General features: G+C 43.6%; 1 protein-coding gene across 1 annotated transcript; it reads left to right on the forward strand.

Moving 5' to 3' along the window:
• The first annotated feature begins 4,730 nt into the window (after window positions 1–4,730).
• Window positions 4,731–9,944, forward strand: LOC116938861 (toll-like receptor 2 type-2). Its single transcript, XM_032946597.2, has one exon. The coding sequence runs from the start codon at window positions 5,397–5,399 to the stop codon at window positions 7,794–7,796; it is 2,400 nt and encodes a 799-aa protein (XP_032802488.2). The 5' UTR covers window positions 4,731–5,396; the 3' UTR covers window positions 7,797–9,944.
• The last annotated feature ends 5,374 nt before the right edge of the window (window positions 9,945–15,318 follow it).

Raw genomic sequence — 15,318 nt, forward strand, 5'->3', positions numbered from 1 at the left:
CAAAGTCAGTCTGTGCTAAGATTTATTTCCCAGAGCGAATAGGGACCCCCGTGTATGGCCCCCTCCAGTCAGCACCCTTCCTCCTCTCACCTACCCATCGCAGAGTGCGTCTGTCACCTAAGTTCGAGCTGACTGAATTGGCCTCCCTTTTCCATATCCACTCTTCTCTGCAGCTGCCCGATGGGGCTGGGGGAGATGTTTGCCTTGGGGACTTTTTCTGATCGATCGCTCTCAGCTCCACCCTGTAGGCGTCGCACCCCGAGGACGGCTGGCTTCTCTCCGCCGCTCCAGAAGGACTCTGCCCCAAATTCTCCCTCCTCCCCCCTTATATGTCCAAAGCCCCTTAACCCCCCGGGTCATATCATGTCATCCTGCACATCCAATCGAATCCTCTTTGCGGCCGTTTTGAGCGCTCTGGCCGTTGGGGGGGGGGGGGGTCGCATCATCCCCCCCCTTCCCATTGTCTCTGTGTCTAGGATAATCTCCTCGCCCCTTCCCACTTAAGTCAATTTCTTATCGGCCTGGGGCTTTTCCCTCCCACCCCACTGTTTACCCTGTTGCTGGGTGCTGGCTGAAGTTCCCATCCCCCCCGTGTTGTGTATGCTTCATCGCGGCCGGCCTGTAAAGCTCTATGCCCCCCTTTTTGGGGGGCCGCCATGTAATCCGGTCTGGGGGGCTCAGCCAATTTCCTGGTCTGGGGAAACCGTGGAACGTCCCTGCTACTGGAGTTCTTGGGTGAAAACCCATCGTACCAGGTGATCCCTCCTCGAGACCCTACGGGGGTGCATGCGAGTTCTAGATTTAAAGCTTTCGTGACTGCAAGGATCCATACTCTTTGGTTCTATTCGCTCAGAGCGTGGCTGTGTTCCACTCCAGCCCTGTCCTCGAGACAGCCTGATCCCTTCACCTGATGAAGGCCGCTTGTGTTGTGGCCGAAACGTCGTGATTTTTTGTTGTTTTGTTTTTTACCTACGTGACTTTACCGAATAGAACCAAAGAGTGTGCATGCGAGTGTTTAGTGGGGCGTGCGTGTGTTCGGGTCGGGGTGGTGCGAGGAGCGGGTAGCGCCGGCCGAGCTGCTCCGCTGCGGCGGCACCACAGTTACACTGTATATGTGGCTTACAATGAAAACACTTAGACGTTTCACTGTACGTGTGCATTCCTCAGTGCCATTTTAGTGCCTATTTTAGTGTTCATTACATTATTTTACAGCGCATCGTGCGAATGGATGTGAGCGCGATGACGATCGAGGTCTGCTCAAACTGTTTGCTAAAGATCCACGTTTGAAAGCTCAGGGCGTGAAGCCGTAAAGGGACAATGACTCGCCTTGTGGTCGCTGTGCATGGATCGCGTGACGAGTGGGGCTGAGAGAGCAGAGGCAGAGGGGACCGTTTTTCTGTGGGACATGCCCATCAGTGCGTGGACGTCTGTGTGGAGAGGACTGTCTCCATCTTCCGTGGTTCTTCATGATTCAATTGCGCCAGGTACTTCTCACTCACAATCAAATCCACTGGGTGTTTTGTTTTGTAATGCAGAAATGTTAAGGTGTGTGACTGCAGGATTCTATAATGATGAGGTAGGGTCCATTCCACATGCCATTCGGTTACTGAATCTGTCCATAACAATAATATATGAACAGTTTCATGTTCAGTGTACTGCTACAAAAGAAGCATTTTGCAATAAGTTTGCATGCATTGATGTTTCACTGTCTCAGATACAAAAAAAATCAACTTACAGTTGCTTCTACACGACTACAAGGAGAGAGAAATATAAAGAAAGTGATGAGCTAAAGTGATGATGCGCATCATGATAATTTCGTTTATAAAGTATTAATAATACTTAAATATTTATTTTTATTGGCTTTATGTTTATTGTAACCATATTTTTGGTTTATGATGTTAATATATTTCATACGTTATTTATATATTAATTTAAGGTAATTAATGAAAACAACTTTTTGTAGGTCAATATCATCCGTGAAATGTGCTATTCACGAGCATCTTCAGATCATATCCCTCGCAAATAACGAGGGAAGCATATATACAGTACAAATGTCTAAAAGCCACAAAAGACATCGTGGTTAGACATTTCAGATTCAGTATTAACCTTTACATTTGTACCAAAACAATTTTACATCAGCGATGTAACACGTTTATAGAGCACTAAACTCAATCTAACAACGTAACATACTTTATATCCATTAAATTAGCAATGTATCTCAAATTCTATATAAGATAAAGCCTATGAGGGCGCATGTTTACACTATTGAACACCCTGAAAGGTAGGTAATGTCGGACTGGTACTGCACTACTGGCACTGTAGTATTGTGTTCCGGCAGCATCTTTAGCTCTCTCTCACTCACTTTATACTGAGGTAAATGACTGTCACACATAACATTTATAGAAATACTATATAAACACAACACATATGAAAAGAAACATGTAAAACAGTGCACTCAAATAAAAGCAATAATAGAACTGTAGGCTGGAACGGCACCCCCACCTTCACCGCTATTCCTTACAGGAAAATCACTCCGACTTAACGCAAATTCACTTTACGTTTCAATTCTCAGGAACGCAACCCCGCGCTTAGCGGGGACTCACTGTGCAAGTCCTTGAAGAAGCAATCACCATCATCACCTTTACCAGCAGCCACTCACCCGGCTATAGATGAGGGTAACGTGAACAGACACCACACGCAGTGGAGCTACTCAGAAAATGACAAAGCCAGAGAGAAACTGGAGAAATGGTTGTCAGCACCAGACACGTTCCTTCGAATGATTCATTATTGCCTTAGATAATAATGTCTTTTTGAATATGTACATTGCTCTTTCCTGTAAACAGTTCATAAAACACATCAAATATACATTTTAAAAATATATATACTTTTTTTGTTATTTATCAATTGTGTTCAATATATAGATGTTTTATGTTAATGTCCGATCTCTAGTCTGAGTTTGGGGTTTCCTGTTCAAGACCAAATATGACCTTTGGACAGATGTCCAAGCAAGTAGAGTGAGAAACACAGCTCTTGAATCGTCACATCCCGGATCGTTTTTGGTGTACAGTGTTTCTCGTGTATTTCCATACCAGTTTCCAATTGTTTATGCATAAATACAGACATACCCTGGTTTACGCCCAAGATGCGTGACTGAAAAGCAGCACGTAAATCGAAAGTACTTACAGAAAATCGCTGCTCTCTAAAAGCACTTGCCCAAGAAGTCTATAATGGCTACACGGGAGACCATTGTCGTTGTGTATTTGCGAGTCTCATTACGCCCCTTCCAACAAGCCAGCCAGCATCAGGACAAGGTAAGTGAAAATGAAACATTTTCTTCTATTTATGTTATTTTATGTTTAATTTACTATACAGTATGTATTACTGTATTACATGCTAATGTACAATATTTCTTGTTATTTACGAGTTTAATAATGCTTCTCGTTTTTGTTGAACCTTAAACACATTTCATCACACCGACAGTATGTGCATTTAAATAGTGCATTATTGTGTTCCGACTTACAAATGGGTCTCAGGAATGTAACCCGTTCGTAAGTCGAACACTACCTTACACATAAATACCGGACAACTAAATACAAATTACATTTTTGCTTTTCAAATGTTCTCACCTTCAGTACTGGGCTAGCTTCGCTTGCTGGGTAGGAGGTGGCGAGTTGGAGGCACACAAAAACATTCACACTCACTCATAGATCTGCACACACTCACAGGAGCGTGTGATTCGCCTCACCGGCAGCGCCGAATAACATTTAATTTAACTTCTACGGTATCTAGCACTTTCATGCTGCCTCTTAGCCACATTTTAACACGTAGGTTTTCGCGACCAATATTATTCATAATAAAGTTTTTCGGTTAGATCGCGTTATTTATAAATGTGTCGTAACCCTCCACCACCCGACACAGTCAATCAGTAAAAAAGTATCACGTTGACAAAAGACAAATAGTTCACTACTTTAGCCCACCGGTCACACCGGTGGGCTAAAGTAAATAGTTCACTATTTTGGCCGTGTCGGGTGGTGGAGGGTTACGACACATTTAGAAATAACGCGATCTAACCCAAAAACGTTTATTATGAATTTTAGCCACATAGACTGTCCATCATTGTCACTTAAACACGCCTAAGAGGCATGACGCTAAAGGATCACGTACCCACAACGTTACATAAAATTACAAAAAATATTGGATGCAACATTAATGTATGGCAGTAAACTTTAACGTCAACAAAAATACACTGTACAATAAGATACATTACACTATAAAATCACCAAAATACTGTACATAAATAATATATTGTACTCTACAGTACAATACATTTCGTTATGTGTGTCACAAAATAGTTAATGTACAGGGTAGGTGGAGGGGAAGGCCGAGGTGATGGGTACGAGAGAGGAGGGATTATGCTGTTAGCAACAACTGTGTGGGTTGAGGCAACCCAAATCAGATAGCTGTATTAATAAAGTGACGTCGTGTTTGCGAAACGACGTAAATGGGGATATGTAAATCGGGGTATTACTGTATTTAGTGTATTTATTGCAGACGTCTCTATAGGTTGTGTTCTCTATTTATTTTACTTTTTTTATTGGCTGTACTGTTGTGCAAGTGCTTACCAACTTTTACAACATTTGTGCCGGTTTTTGCATAGACGTGTTTTATGGATTTATGACGTCACTGTAAATGTTGCATTCCCATAATGAATGTCCAAACGCTGTAAATGTTGCATTCCCATAATGAATCTCCAAAACGGTACAGCAAACCTTTGCCCATCGCGGCTGGGGTTACGATTTGGAAATCGGCAAATCCGTGATGATCCGCAATTTAAAAGGCAAATGGTAAAACTGGGGTTTGGTTCACGGTTCGTAACACGACACCAACCCCTCCTTTTGTTTATGTTACCCTATGTCAACTCAAGCATTAAACAGGAAGTATTTTCAATATAAGACATGATAAATATGTTATACAGTGGTAAATGTATAGAATGAAAATATAGTGTACAATACTATACACATATCCGTGTACAGTACTGTACACAACAGAAAGAAACATCGCAGGCAGCTGAACTTTACTGCCTCCTCACTGGAGGCTGGGAACACCGCGTGACCTGGGACCCGCGATGGGCTGCTTGGGGGGACAAGCTAGAAACAAGACGGCTATGCGTCTTGGTCCGCTGCAGCATCATCGCGAGAAGTGCAGTTACAACGCGTACAGGAATCTCGCATTCAACCGCAAATGGTCGAGCCACAGGGGCGAGAGCGGTGAACTGTACCTCAATAAAGTTGCCGCAACCCTGCGATAGCTAAACCCGCGAGAGGTAAGGATTTGCTGTACATAAACTAAACATAATTTGTGTGTGTCAGTGTTGGGCAGGAGGCTGGAGGAGCGCAATGGAGATGAGCGTGGCTTTGCTGGTGACGATCATCTTGATGACGCGAGCTGCCTGGAGCCATGGGGCGCCCATCTCAAGCGGCTGCTTAATAAGAGGAGACAAAGCCGACTGCTCACGCCTGGGCCTACACTATATGCCTAAAGAGCTCCCAGTCACCATAGCCTCTCTGGACATGTCCTATAACCAGATCTCGAGCATTCAGAGAGAGCACCTGTCAGCACTTTTACGGCTAAAAACTCTCAATGTGGCCTTCAACCAAATATCAAGCATTGACCCCTTGGCTTTCTCAAATAACTTTGCGTTACAAGACGTTGACCTGAGTAATAACAGATTACCAGGAGCATGGGATGACTCCTTTGCTGTTCTCAAGTGTGTAAGGTCTCTGGACGTCAGAAACAACTCCTACATTTCTTTCAATATTCCAGGTTCCTTCAGGTCTCTCAAGGCTCTGCATCATCTGAAGGTTGGGGGCCTGAATGTCACTGAAATTCACCAAAATGTCAGCGAGACAATGAAACTGGAACATCTCTCCATTATGACTGGAGACCTGACCATCTACACTCCAGGCTCCCTGTCGGCATTTCGCAGCCTACAGAGTGTGACTCTGGCCTTGACCTTGCGCACAAACATTGCGTTGCTCACTGACATCATATGTGATGTCTCCGGTAGCAGTGTGGAGCTACATGTGCAGTTTGTTGATTTTAGTGAATACAGACAAAATGTCGACGTTTTCAAATGCATTTCAAATTCTGGCACAATTGAAGTTTTCAACATATCACATTCACAAGTCACAGACAATACGATCACTGGCATGCTCAATAATATTATGAAGTCCCAAAGAATTATCTCTTTTAATCTGCGACAAATTGGGTTTGATGGCATTGGTGATTGGCAGGTGCCACTCTTACCAAGTCCCGTTATATCTTTACAGAGTTTCTTGGTCGATGGGATAGCCAACCCAAACTTCTTTGGCTTTTCCACCATGACAAACTTACATTTTTTTCTATACTATCTGAAATATTTGACCATAAGAAATTCTAACCTTTTTTACATGCCTTGTAAGATTACTTTCCTCTGTCAAAACCTACATTTTCTCGATTTATCGAATAATTTACTCACGGAAAATACTGCATTTGCCCAGTGTCAAAATATTCAGTTAAAAAATCTCAACACACTCCGTCTGCACAAAAATTACATGTCTTCCTTGAGTGCGGTTGGTGCCATGGTGAATAATATAACTTCTCTCACGCTGCTGGATATATCTGCTAATCAGATTCACAGTGATCAAAAGTCTGGATGCATGTGGCCCATGAATCTCCAAGTCCTCAATGCTTCCTCGAATTTTCTCACAGACGAGACATTTGACTGCCTGCCGACGTCACTTTATTCAATCGATGTCAGCAACAATAGAATCCAAAAAGTCAGCAAGAGATTGTTGGAATTCAAACATCTGCACGAACTGTACTTAAGTAAGAATAAACTCAACTTTTTTCCAGTGGAGCTAGCCCATGGTATCCCATCCCTGAAAGTGCTGACACTTGCCAACAACACACTACTGGGGATGAAACTAACTGACCTGGACAGTCTGGGTAATCTCACCCTACTGGACATGAGGGGAAACCCATTCTATTGCACGTGCAACATCCTCCACTTTGTCACCTTCTGTGAGAATTCCTCACCATTACGCATTGAAGGATGGCCAGCTGACTACCAATGCTCAAATCCAGAAAAAGAAGTTGGTAAACAGCTGTCCTCAGTCTCCTTCCCCATACTCTACTGTGACACAACACTGAAGATCGTGATAGCTTGTGTTACCACATTCGTGTGCACTGCTCTCCTGGTCGGCCTCTGCTGGTACCTGGATGCGCTGTGGTACCTGCGCATGACGTGGGCCTGGCTCCAAGCCAAACGGCGGAGTTTCCTCTCAGATCCAGATGGAAATGCAGCCTATGATGCGTTTGTGTCATACAGCCAGCACGACGCAGTCTGGGTAATGGAGAAGCTTATGCCTGAGCTAGAGTCGCACTCAGTACCACCGTTCCGACTCTGCGTGCACGAGCGAGACTTTGTCCCCGGACGTTTTATCATGGACAACATCATTGACTGCATCGAGCAGAGCCGCAAGACTCTTTTTGTTCTCTCACGGAGTTTCGTGGAGAGCGAGTGGTGCCACTACGAGCTGTACTTTGCGCAGCAGCGTCTAATGGAGAGCCGAGACGACGCTCTGGTGCTCGTGCTGTTGGAGCCCATCCCACGTGACTCGGTGCCCAGCCGCTTCTGCAGGCTGCGTCGCCTCATGGGGCGCAAGACCTACCTGGAGTGGCCTGCAGAACAAGGCAAGCAGGTCCTCTTCTGGGCAAACCTGCGAGCCACGCTTGGCGAACGGTGGCAACGTTAAAAACTGACAACCGCGCCAAATTTGAGATACTAAACCTACAACGGCAACCATTTTGAGGCCCATACATCCGTGTGATAGCTATGTGAAACACCAGTACAGGCATTCCTCAATTTACCAACTCTCGATTTACGAATTTTTACTGTCACGAAATTTGAATTGCGCGACATAAACAAGAGGCTTCTGGTTGGCCGCTCTGCATCGGTGTACTCCCTAGATCACCAGTTCTCCTCTTCCCAGTCTGTATAATGTTTGTTTGCGTGCGCTCCGTGGGTCCAAATCTATTGTGTTATTTGCCATTTACTTTAAGCAGCCTTCAATATGAGTAGCAAGCATAAGTCAACATCACCAGTAACAAGAATTGAGAATGCTTGGTTGACATTACACGTTCCCTCACCTTTATTGTAATTTTGCGATAGAAGAATGCATCCTTAATTTGAACCTTTAAAATAATGGGGAGTTATTTTTCGATTTACGCACTGTTCTTCAGGAACGCATCCTGTTTGTAAATCGGGGAATGCCCTTATACCATGATGATAGGAAATGCAACCTACAATGAAAATAACACCAGAGGACGTTAATTCGGATTTGGTTCTCGCCACTGGGCCCTGTTCCGCCACTGAAGCAGAAGTCGCATTCCTGATTCATTCTTAATCCTTTGTCAGCTCATCAAGACCAATCTAGTTTATTTTGGTTGTCATCCCTTGTGCTGATAATTCAGCCATGCCCAAGTCTCTTCAGGTAGTCCCTCCTGCGTGTGTGTCTTTGGTTGACCATGTGTTTATTTTCGGAGAGATTCCACATGTATACAGGCAGACCAGGATAGAGTCTCAGGCTCCACCTAAAATAAACCTCACCACAGACATTTAGACTGAGGGCTTCACTAAGACCCAGATTGGGAGCGCAGCAGCTCCAGCCTCGTCTCCTACCACTGCCTTGTAGGAGTACAGTAACAGGTCCCTGCAGGGTGGGCTGGTAGGACAAGTCTCTGCACTGTCTATTGCTGATTTTACACCCAACAGCACGAGATTTCACTTCGCTAAAGTATTGAAAGGGGACGGACGGACGGACACATTAATCTATTGCAGGCTGGTACTCTCAGTTTACAACTTCGTTCCTACCAGTATAATATACTCATGAGTACAGTGCATCATAGTTACTGATGTTATTGTAATTAATTATTTTGTAATTAATTATTTTTATTTATCAAATAATGTTTACTATCTGTATTATTATTCACGCTATTACCGATACCCCAATGATGGCCTCATATATTTCTTATATGAAATAAATAACGCTGTCGGAGATGCAATCCCATATACAGTATATACAATGGTATAACGGCCCTTTTAGTGGTGATTCAATGAGCGCTCACATTTCCAGGAAAACGTCTTGAGGACAAAGTGAGGCCTGCCTGTATTAACTTTGCCAGTTTGTTCCCTTCCTTAATACATGCCCTGCCCACTTCATCCTTATTTGGCTAATCAACCAATCTTATGTCTTCATCTTTCACGAGATGATTACCCCAAATCAGCGTTTTACAGACATTGTTTATTAAAATAAAACTAAAGTAGTCAAATATAATTTACAAATGTGTCTGTGCTTGATTAGTTGTTTGTCTGATTTTATTGTCTGTGTGATGTTTTATTGGTCTAAATATTCATGGTTGTCATTCGTTTTCACACCAAATCCAAGTGTTGCAGTGACTGATTTTAGGCAGTATGATTCACTACCATAAATGATTAATACCAGAATAATTGACGCATTAATTATTCTTCGTTTTATGTCTAACTTCACATCAAGTCGCTTGAAAAATGTATCCCATTTTTTTACTGCGCCTGTTATCTCACACTCCATCCCTTTAATCTATTTTGCTCCTAAAGTTTGTAAGCCGATGATGCATGTTCTAAGTCCTGTTTCACTCCTTGTTTGTCGGTCTGCTTCAAGTCTGCGTAATTTTCGTCTTAGCTAAGTTAATCTTTACACCCAATTTTCCACTCTTCTCACTTAACACTGACATCAGTTCCATGAGCTGCTGAGCGTCTCTGCAGGGAGTACTGCCTCATTCCGTATCCGAGGTATTGTTTGTTAATGTCGTTGATATAAAAACTTGATTTGAAGCTTTCGTGGCTGCAGGAATTACTCTTTGATTCTTTCGGTAAAGTCACGTAGAAAGAAAATAAATTAAATAAATATGGCGTTTCGATTGCAACACAAGCAGTCGTCATCAGGTAGATAGAGACAAAACACAGACACGGAGACAGACACAAGCAGAGAGAGACAACACAAAGACACAGAGACACACAATATAGACACACAGAGACCGAATTCCTGTGTCGTAGTCTTAAATAGAGAGAGAGGGAGGGAAGGGCAGAGAGAGAGGTGGATCTGCTGGAGCAGAGAAATTAGCATGTCAATAAGAGAGCCGTGTGGAAATCCACAACGCGGCGGCAGGGGGAGAGAAAGACCCAGTCAGTCTGGTAGAGCCTGGTACATTTTAAGAGAGAGACATAGGCAGTTTGAGAAAAAAAAAAACAAATCTTTGGATATATAATGCAATGCAACGCAGAGAGTCTACGACATAGAGGCATAGGGTCTCTCACTGTCTATGTTGTGTGTCTCTGTGTCTTTGTGTTGTCTCTCTCTGCTTGTCTGTCTCCGTGTCTGTGTTTTGTCTCTCTCTCTACCTGATGACGACTGCTTGTGTTGCAATCGAAACGTCGTATTTGTTTAATTTATTTTCTTTCTACGTGACTATCGAAATAACCAAAGAGTAATTCCTGCAATCACAAAAGCTTCAAATCAAGTTTGAACCACCTCTACTGGGAGGACGTAAGTTTGTTTTCTCTCTCTCTCTGTGTCTCTGCCAAATTTTACACTTAACTTTTGATTTAAAGCTTTCGTGACTGCAGGAAATTATGCTCTTTGGTTCTTTTGGTAAAGTCACGTAGGTATAAAAATAAAATAAAATAAAAAATAATATATCACGACGTTTCGATCGCAACACAAGCGGTCGTCCTCAGGCAGAAAAAATAATCCAGCAGTGGAACTGCTGAACCAGCGAGAGAGCTGTTACAACACGAGGTTATAGATGTGGCGATGGGCAAGCAAGCTGGGTCTGAGCTGGAAAGGAATCCATCCCCGGACGCAAGCACGTCAGTTGTGTTAATGGAAAGATTAGGGAGAGAGAGATTTTAGCATGAAATGAGCTTCCGTAGCCGCATAAGAGTATCGTCCCGCATAAGCGCACAACAGCAACATAGTGCTAATCTCTCATTAACACCGCTTGCTTGCCCATCGCCACATAAATAACCTCTTGTTGTAACAGCTCTCTCGCTGGTTCAGCAGTTCCACCGCTGGATTATTTTTTTTCCGCCTGAGGACGACCGCTTATATTGCGATCCAAACGTTGTGATATATTTATTTATTTATTCGTTTGTTTATTTGCTTTACTTTTCTACCTACGTGACTTTACCGAAGGAACCAGAGAGTATACTTAACTTCTAATTTAGCAATCTCTGTTTAATGTAATCAACCAGGCTATGCGTTAACTGTGTGTTAGCCGATTCTCTGCATTGCATTACATTTCCAAAAATTTGCTAGGTTTGTTTTCTCAAACTGCCTATTTCTCTCTCTAAAATTTACCAGGCTCTCATAGGTTCATTCGCTCTTTCTCTTTCCCCTGGCCGCTTCAGGGGGCATTTCTACACAACTCTCTCTAAAATTTACCAGGCTTGCTGGGTCTTTCTCTCCCCCTCCCGCCGCGGGGTGGATTTCCACACAGCTCTAATTGAACAAACTTTTGAGAACGTTAATCAACCAGGCTATGCGTTGGCTGTGTGTTAGCCGACTCTCTGCGTTGCATTGCATTACATTTCCAAAGATGTGTTAAGTTTGTTTTCTCAAACTGCCTATTTCTTTCTCTGAAATGTACCAGGCTCTACCAGACTTGCTGGGTCTTTCTCTCCCCCCGCCGCCGCGGGGTGGATTTCCACACGGCTCTCTCGTTGACATGCTAATTTCTCTGCTCCAGCAGACTCACCTCTCTCTCTGCCCCCCCTCCTCTCTCTATTAAAGACTACGACAAAGAGGCATTGGCTCTCTGTGTCTATGTTGTGTCTCTGTGTGTCTTTGTGTTGTCTATGCTTGTGTGTCTGTCTGTGTGTCTCCGTGTCTGTGTTTTGTCTCTCTCTCTACCCGATGATGACTGCTTGTGTTGCAATCGATACGTCGTATTTGTTTAATTTATTTTCTTTTTTACGTGACTTTACTGAAAGAACCAAAGAGTAATTCCTGCAGTCACGAAAAATAAAATCAAGTTTGAACCACCTCTACGGGGAGGATGTAAGTTTGTTTTCTCTCTCTCTGTGTGTCTCTGTCAAATTTCACACAACTTCTAACTGAGCAATCTCTGTAGAACGTAATCAACCAGGCTATGCGTTAACTGTGTGTTAGCCGACTCTCTGCGTTGCATTGCATTACATTTCCAAAAAATTGCTAGGTTTGTTTTCTCAAACTGCCTATTTCTCTCTCTAATATTTACCAGGCTCTCATAGGTTCATTCACTCTTTCTCTTTCCCCTGGCCGCTTCAGGGGGCATTTCTACACAACTCTCTCTAAAATTTACCAGGCTTGCTGGGTCTTTCTCTCCCCCTCCCGCCGCGGGGTGGATTTCCACACAGCTCTAATTGAACAAACTTTTGAGAACGTTAATCAACCAGGCTATGCGTTGGCTGTGTGTTAGCCGACTCTCTGCGTTGCATTGCATTACATTTCCAAAGATGTGTTAAGTTTGTTTTCTCAAACTGCCTATTTCTTTCTCTGAAATGTACCAGGCTCTACCAGACTTGCTGGGTCTTTCTCTCCCCCCGCCGCCGCGGGGTGGATTTCCACACGGCTCTCTCGTTGACATGCTAATTTCTCTGCTCCAGCAGACTCACCTCTCTCTCTGCCCCCCCTCCTCTCTCTATTAAAGACTACGACAAAGAGGCATTGGCTCTCTGTGTCTATGTTGTGTCTCTGTGTGTCTTTGTGTTGTCTATGCTTGTGTGTCTGTCTGTGTGTCTCCGTGTCTGTGTTTTGTCTCTCTCTCTACCCGATGATGACTGCTTGTGTTGCAATCGATACGTCGTATTTGTTTAATTTATTTTCTTTTTTACGTGACTTTACTGAAAGAACCAAAGAGTAATTCCTGCAGTCACGAAAAATAAAATCAAGTTTGAACCACCTCTACGGGGAGGATGTAAGTTTGTTTTCTCTCTCTCTGTGTGTCTCTGTCAAATTTCACACAACTTCTAATTTAGCAATCTCTGTAGAACGTAATCAACCAGGCTATGCGTTAACTGTGTGTTAGCCGACTCTCTGCGTTGCATTGCATTACATTTCCAAAAAATTGCTAAGTTTGTTTTCTCAAACTGCCTATTTTTCTCTCTAAAATTTACCAGGCTCTCATAGGTCCATTCGCTGTTTCTCTTCCCTGGCCGCTTCGGGGTGGATTTCCACACAACTCTCTCTAAAATTTACCAGGTTTGCTGGGTCTTTCTCTCCCCCTGCTACCGCGGGGTGGATTTCCACACAGCTCTAATTTAGCAATCTTTGGAGAACGTTAATCAACCAGGCTATGCGTTGGCTGTGTGTTAGCCGACTCTCTGCGTTGCATTGCATTACATTTCCAAAGATTTGTTAAGTTTGTTTTCTCAAACTGCCTATTTCTGTTTAAAATTTACCAGGCTCTACCAGACTTGCTGGGTGTTTCTCTCCCCCTGCCGCCGCGAGGTGGATTTCCAGCAGACCCACCTCTCTCTCTGCCCCCCCCCCCCTCCTCTCTATTTAAGACTACGACACAGAGGCATTGGGTCTCTGTGTGTCTATGTTGTGTCTCTCTCTGCTTGTGTCTCCGTGTCTGTGTTTTCTCTGTCTCTCTCTACCTGATGACGACAGCTTGTGCTGCAATCGAAACGTCGTATTAATTTAATTTATTTTCTTTCTACGTGATTTTACCGAAAGAACCAAAGAGTCGTTGATATAGATGTGTTATCTTGTTTTTCTCTGCATCATTCTCGGTATGTAATCCAGGACATTTTTTCATGGAGTCCATTACAACACCAGTAGAAACAGGAGAGAGTACAGTAACCCTTGCCAACCTTTTGGGGAAAATAGGATGAGGGGGCCGAAGTGATGAGTAAACCTATTAAATTCCGTGTAAATGTTTTAAATTCACTACAATTAACCAATTAAAACAGCACACTAAATGAAGAGAATTTAAGTGACATTTAAGACATTTAATTTTAAAAACAGTAAATAAAATAGAATTTACCTTTGATGATAATGAGGCATTTCCATCACCAATACTCTTGGTCTTCTGCTTAGGGGCCATACTTAAAATTTACATTCATTTATAAGAAACTAGCGGGAAGTACCCGGCGTTGCCCGGGTCTTAAAAATATTTCAAAACTCTTAAAATCTAACAGCAGTGCCTACCGACTGTGGTGGTACCTGCTATGATTACAGCAGTGCATACTATGGTGGTACCTGCTATGATTACAGCAGTGCATACCGACTGTGGTGATACGTGCTATCACTACAGTAGTACATGTTGACGCTATAGCAGTATTTACCGACTGTATAGCACAAAGTACTCACCTGACAGAGTGGCGTGGTGAGGCCTAGTCCTGTGCAGAGTCTCCGGCCTTGCCTAGATTGTCCAGCTGGCCGAGGTGGCACCTTGGCAGGCTGGGGCTGGGCTGCTACCCCCCCCCCCCCCACCAAAGGCGCGTGAGTTGGTATGGTCGTGTGTGCGTGATAAATAAATAAAAAGGTCTACTGCCTATAGTGCTAGTATCTGGCGACTGTATAACTGCATGCATCGGGGTGGGGGGGACATCACACGGTGAAGAATTGACGTCAGCGTTTAGTATATTTTTATAGCATGTTTTATGTGAAATAAAATGTCCCCCTCACTCCCACCGAAGGCGTGCGACTTGGCATGGGCCGTTCCCCTCACCAAAGGCTCGTGAGTTGGTACGGTCGTACACGCATCATAAATAAATAAAGCGGAAGCGCACAAAAATCGCACAAAATCGCTAATTAAACTAATTAAAAGTTGACAGATGTCAAAAGGAATAGCACTTGCTAACCGCGGGGCTTATGACGTGGTGCCTGGCTATTTTTTTTTATATAAACCCCACTGTTGGAGAGCCAAGCACGCAACCACACAAACCCACAAACCCCGCCACAATTTTGGACTTTTGTATATGTATAGATATTTCAGAAAAAAATTACATCACTGTCACGCAATATTAGTACAGTATGTGATATTCTAGCACAAAATGGTAATATGCAAATCGCAAACAAATATACAAATATGTAATGAGACAGAGCTTGAATCTAACCCATCGCGAAGGTAGCAACGCTTCTCGTGGGCGTCTGTGAGACAACAGCAGATGCTATGCGGCAACCCCAATTTTGAGTTCACGAGTTGGCACGACTTTCGATTCGCGTATCCTCAAACCGAGATGCTCACGGT

The sequence above is a fragment of the Petromyzon marinus genome, chromosome 4 (assembly GCF_048934315.1).
Source record: "Petromyzon marinus isolate PM22_M1 ecotype Great Lakes invasive population chromosome 4, UKy_Petmar_22M1.pri1.0, whole genome shotgun sequence".
Lineage (NCBI taxonomy): Eukaryota > Metazoa > Chordata > Hyperoartia > Petromyzontiformes > Petromyzontidae > Petromyzon > Petromyzon marinus.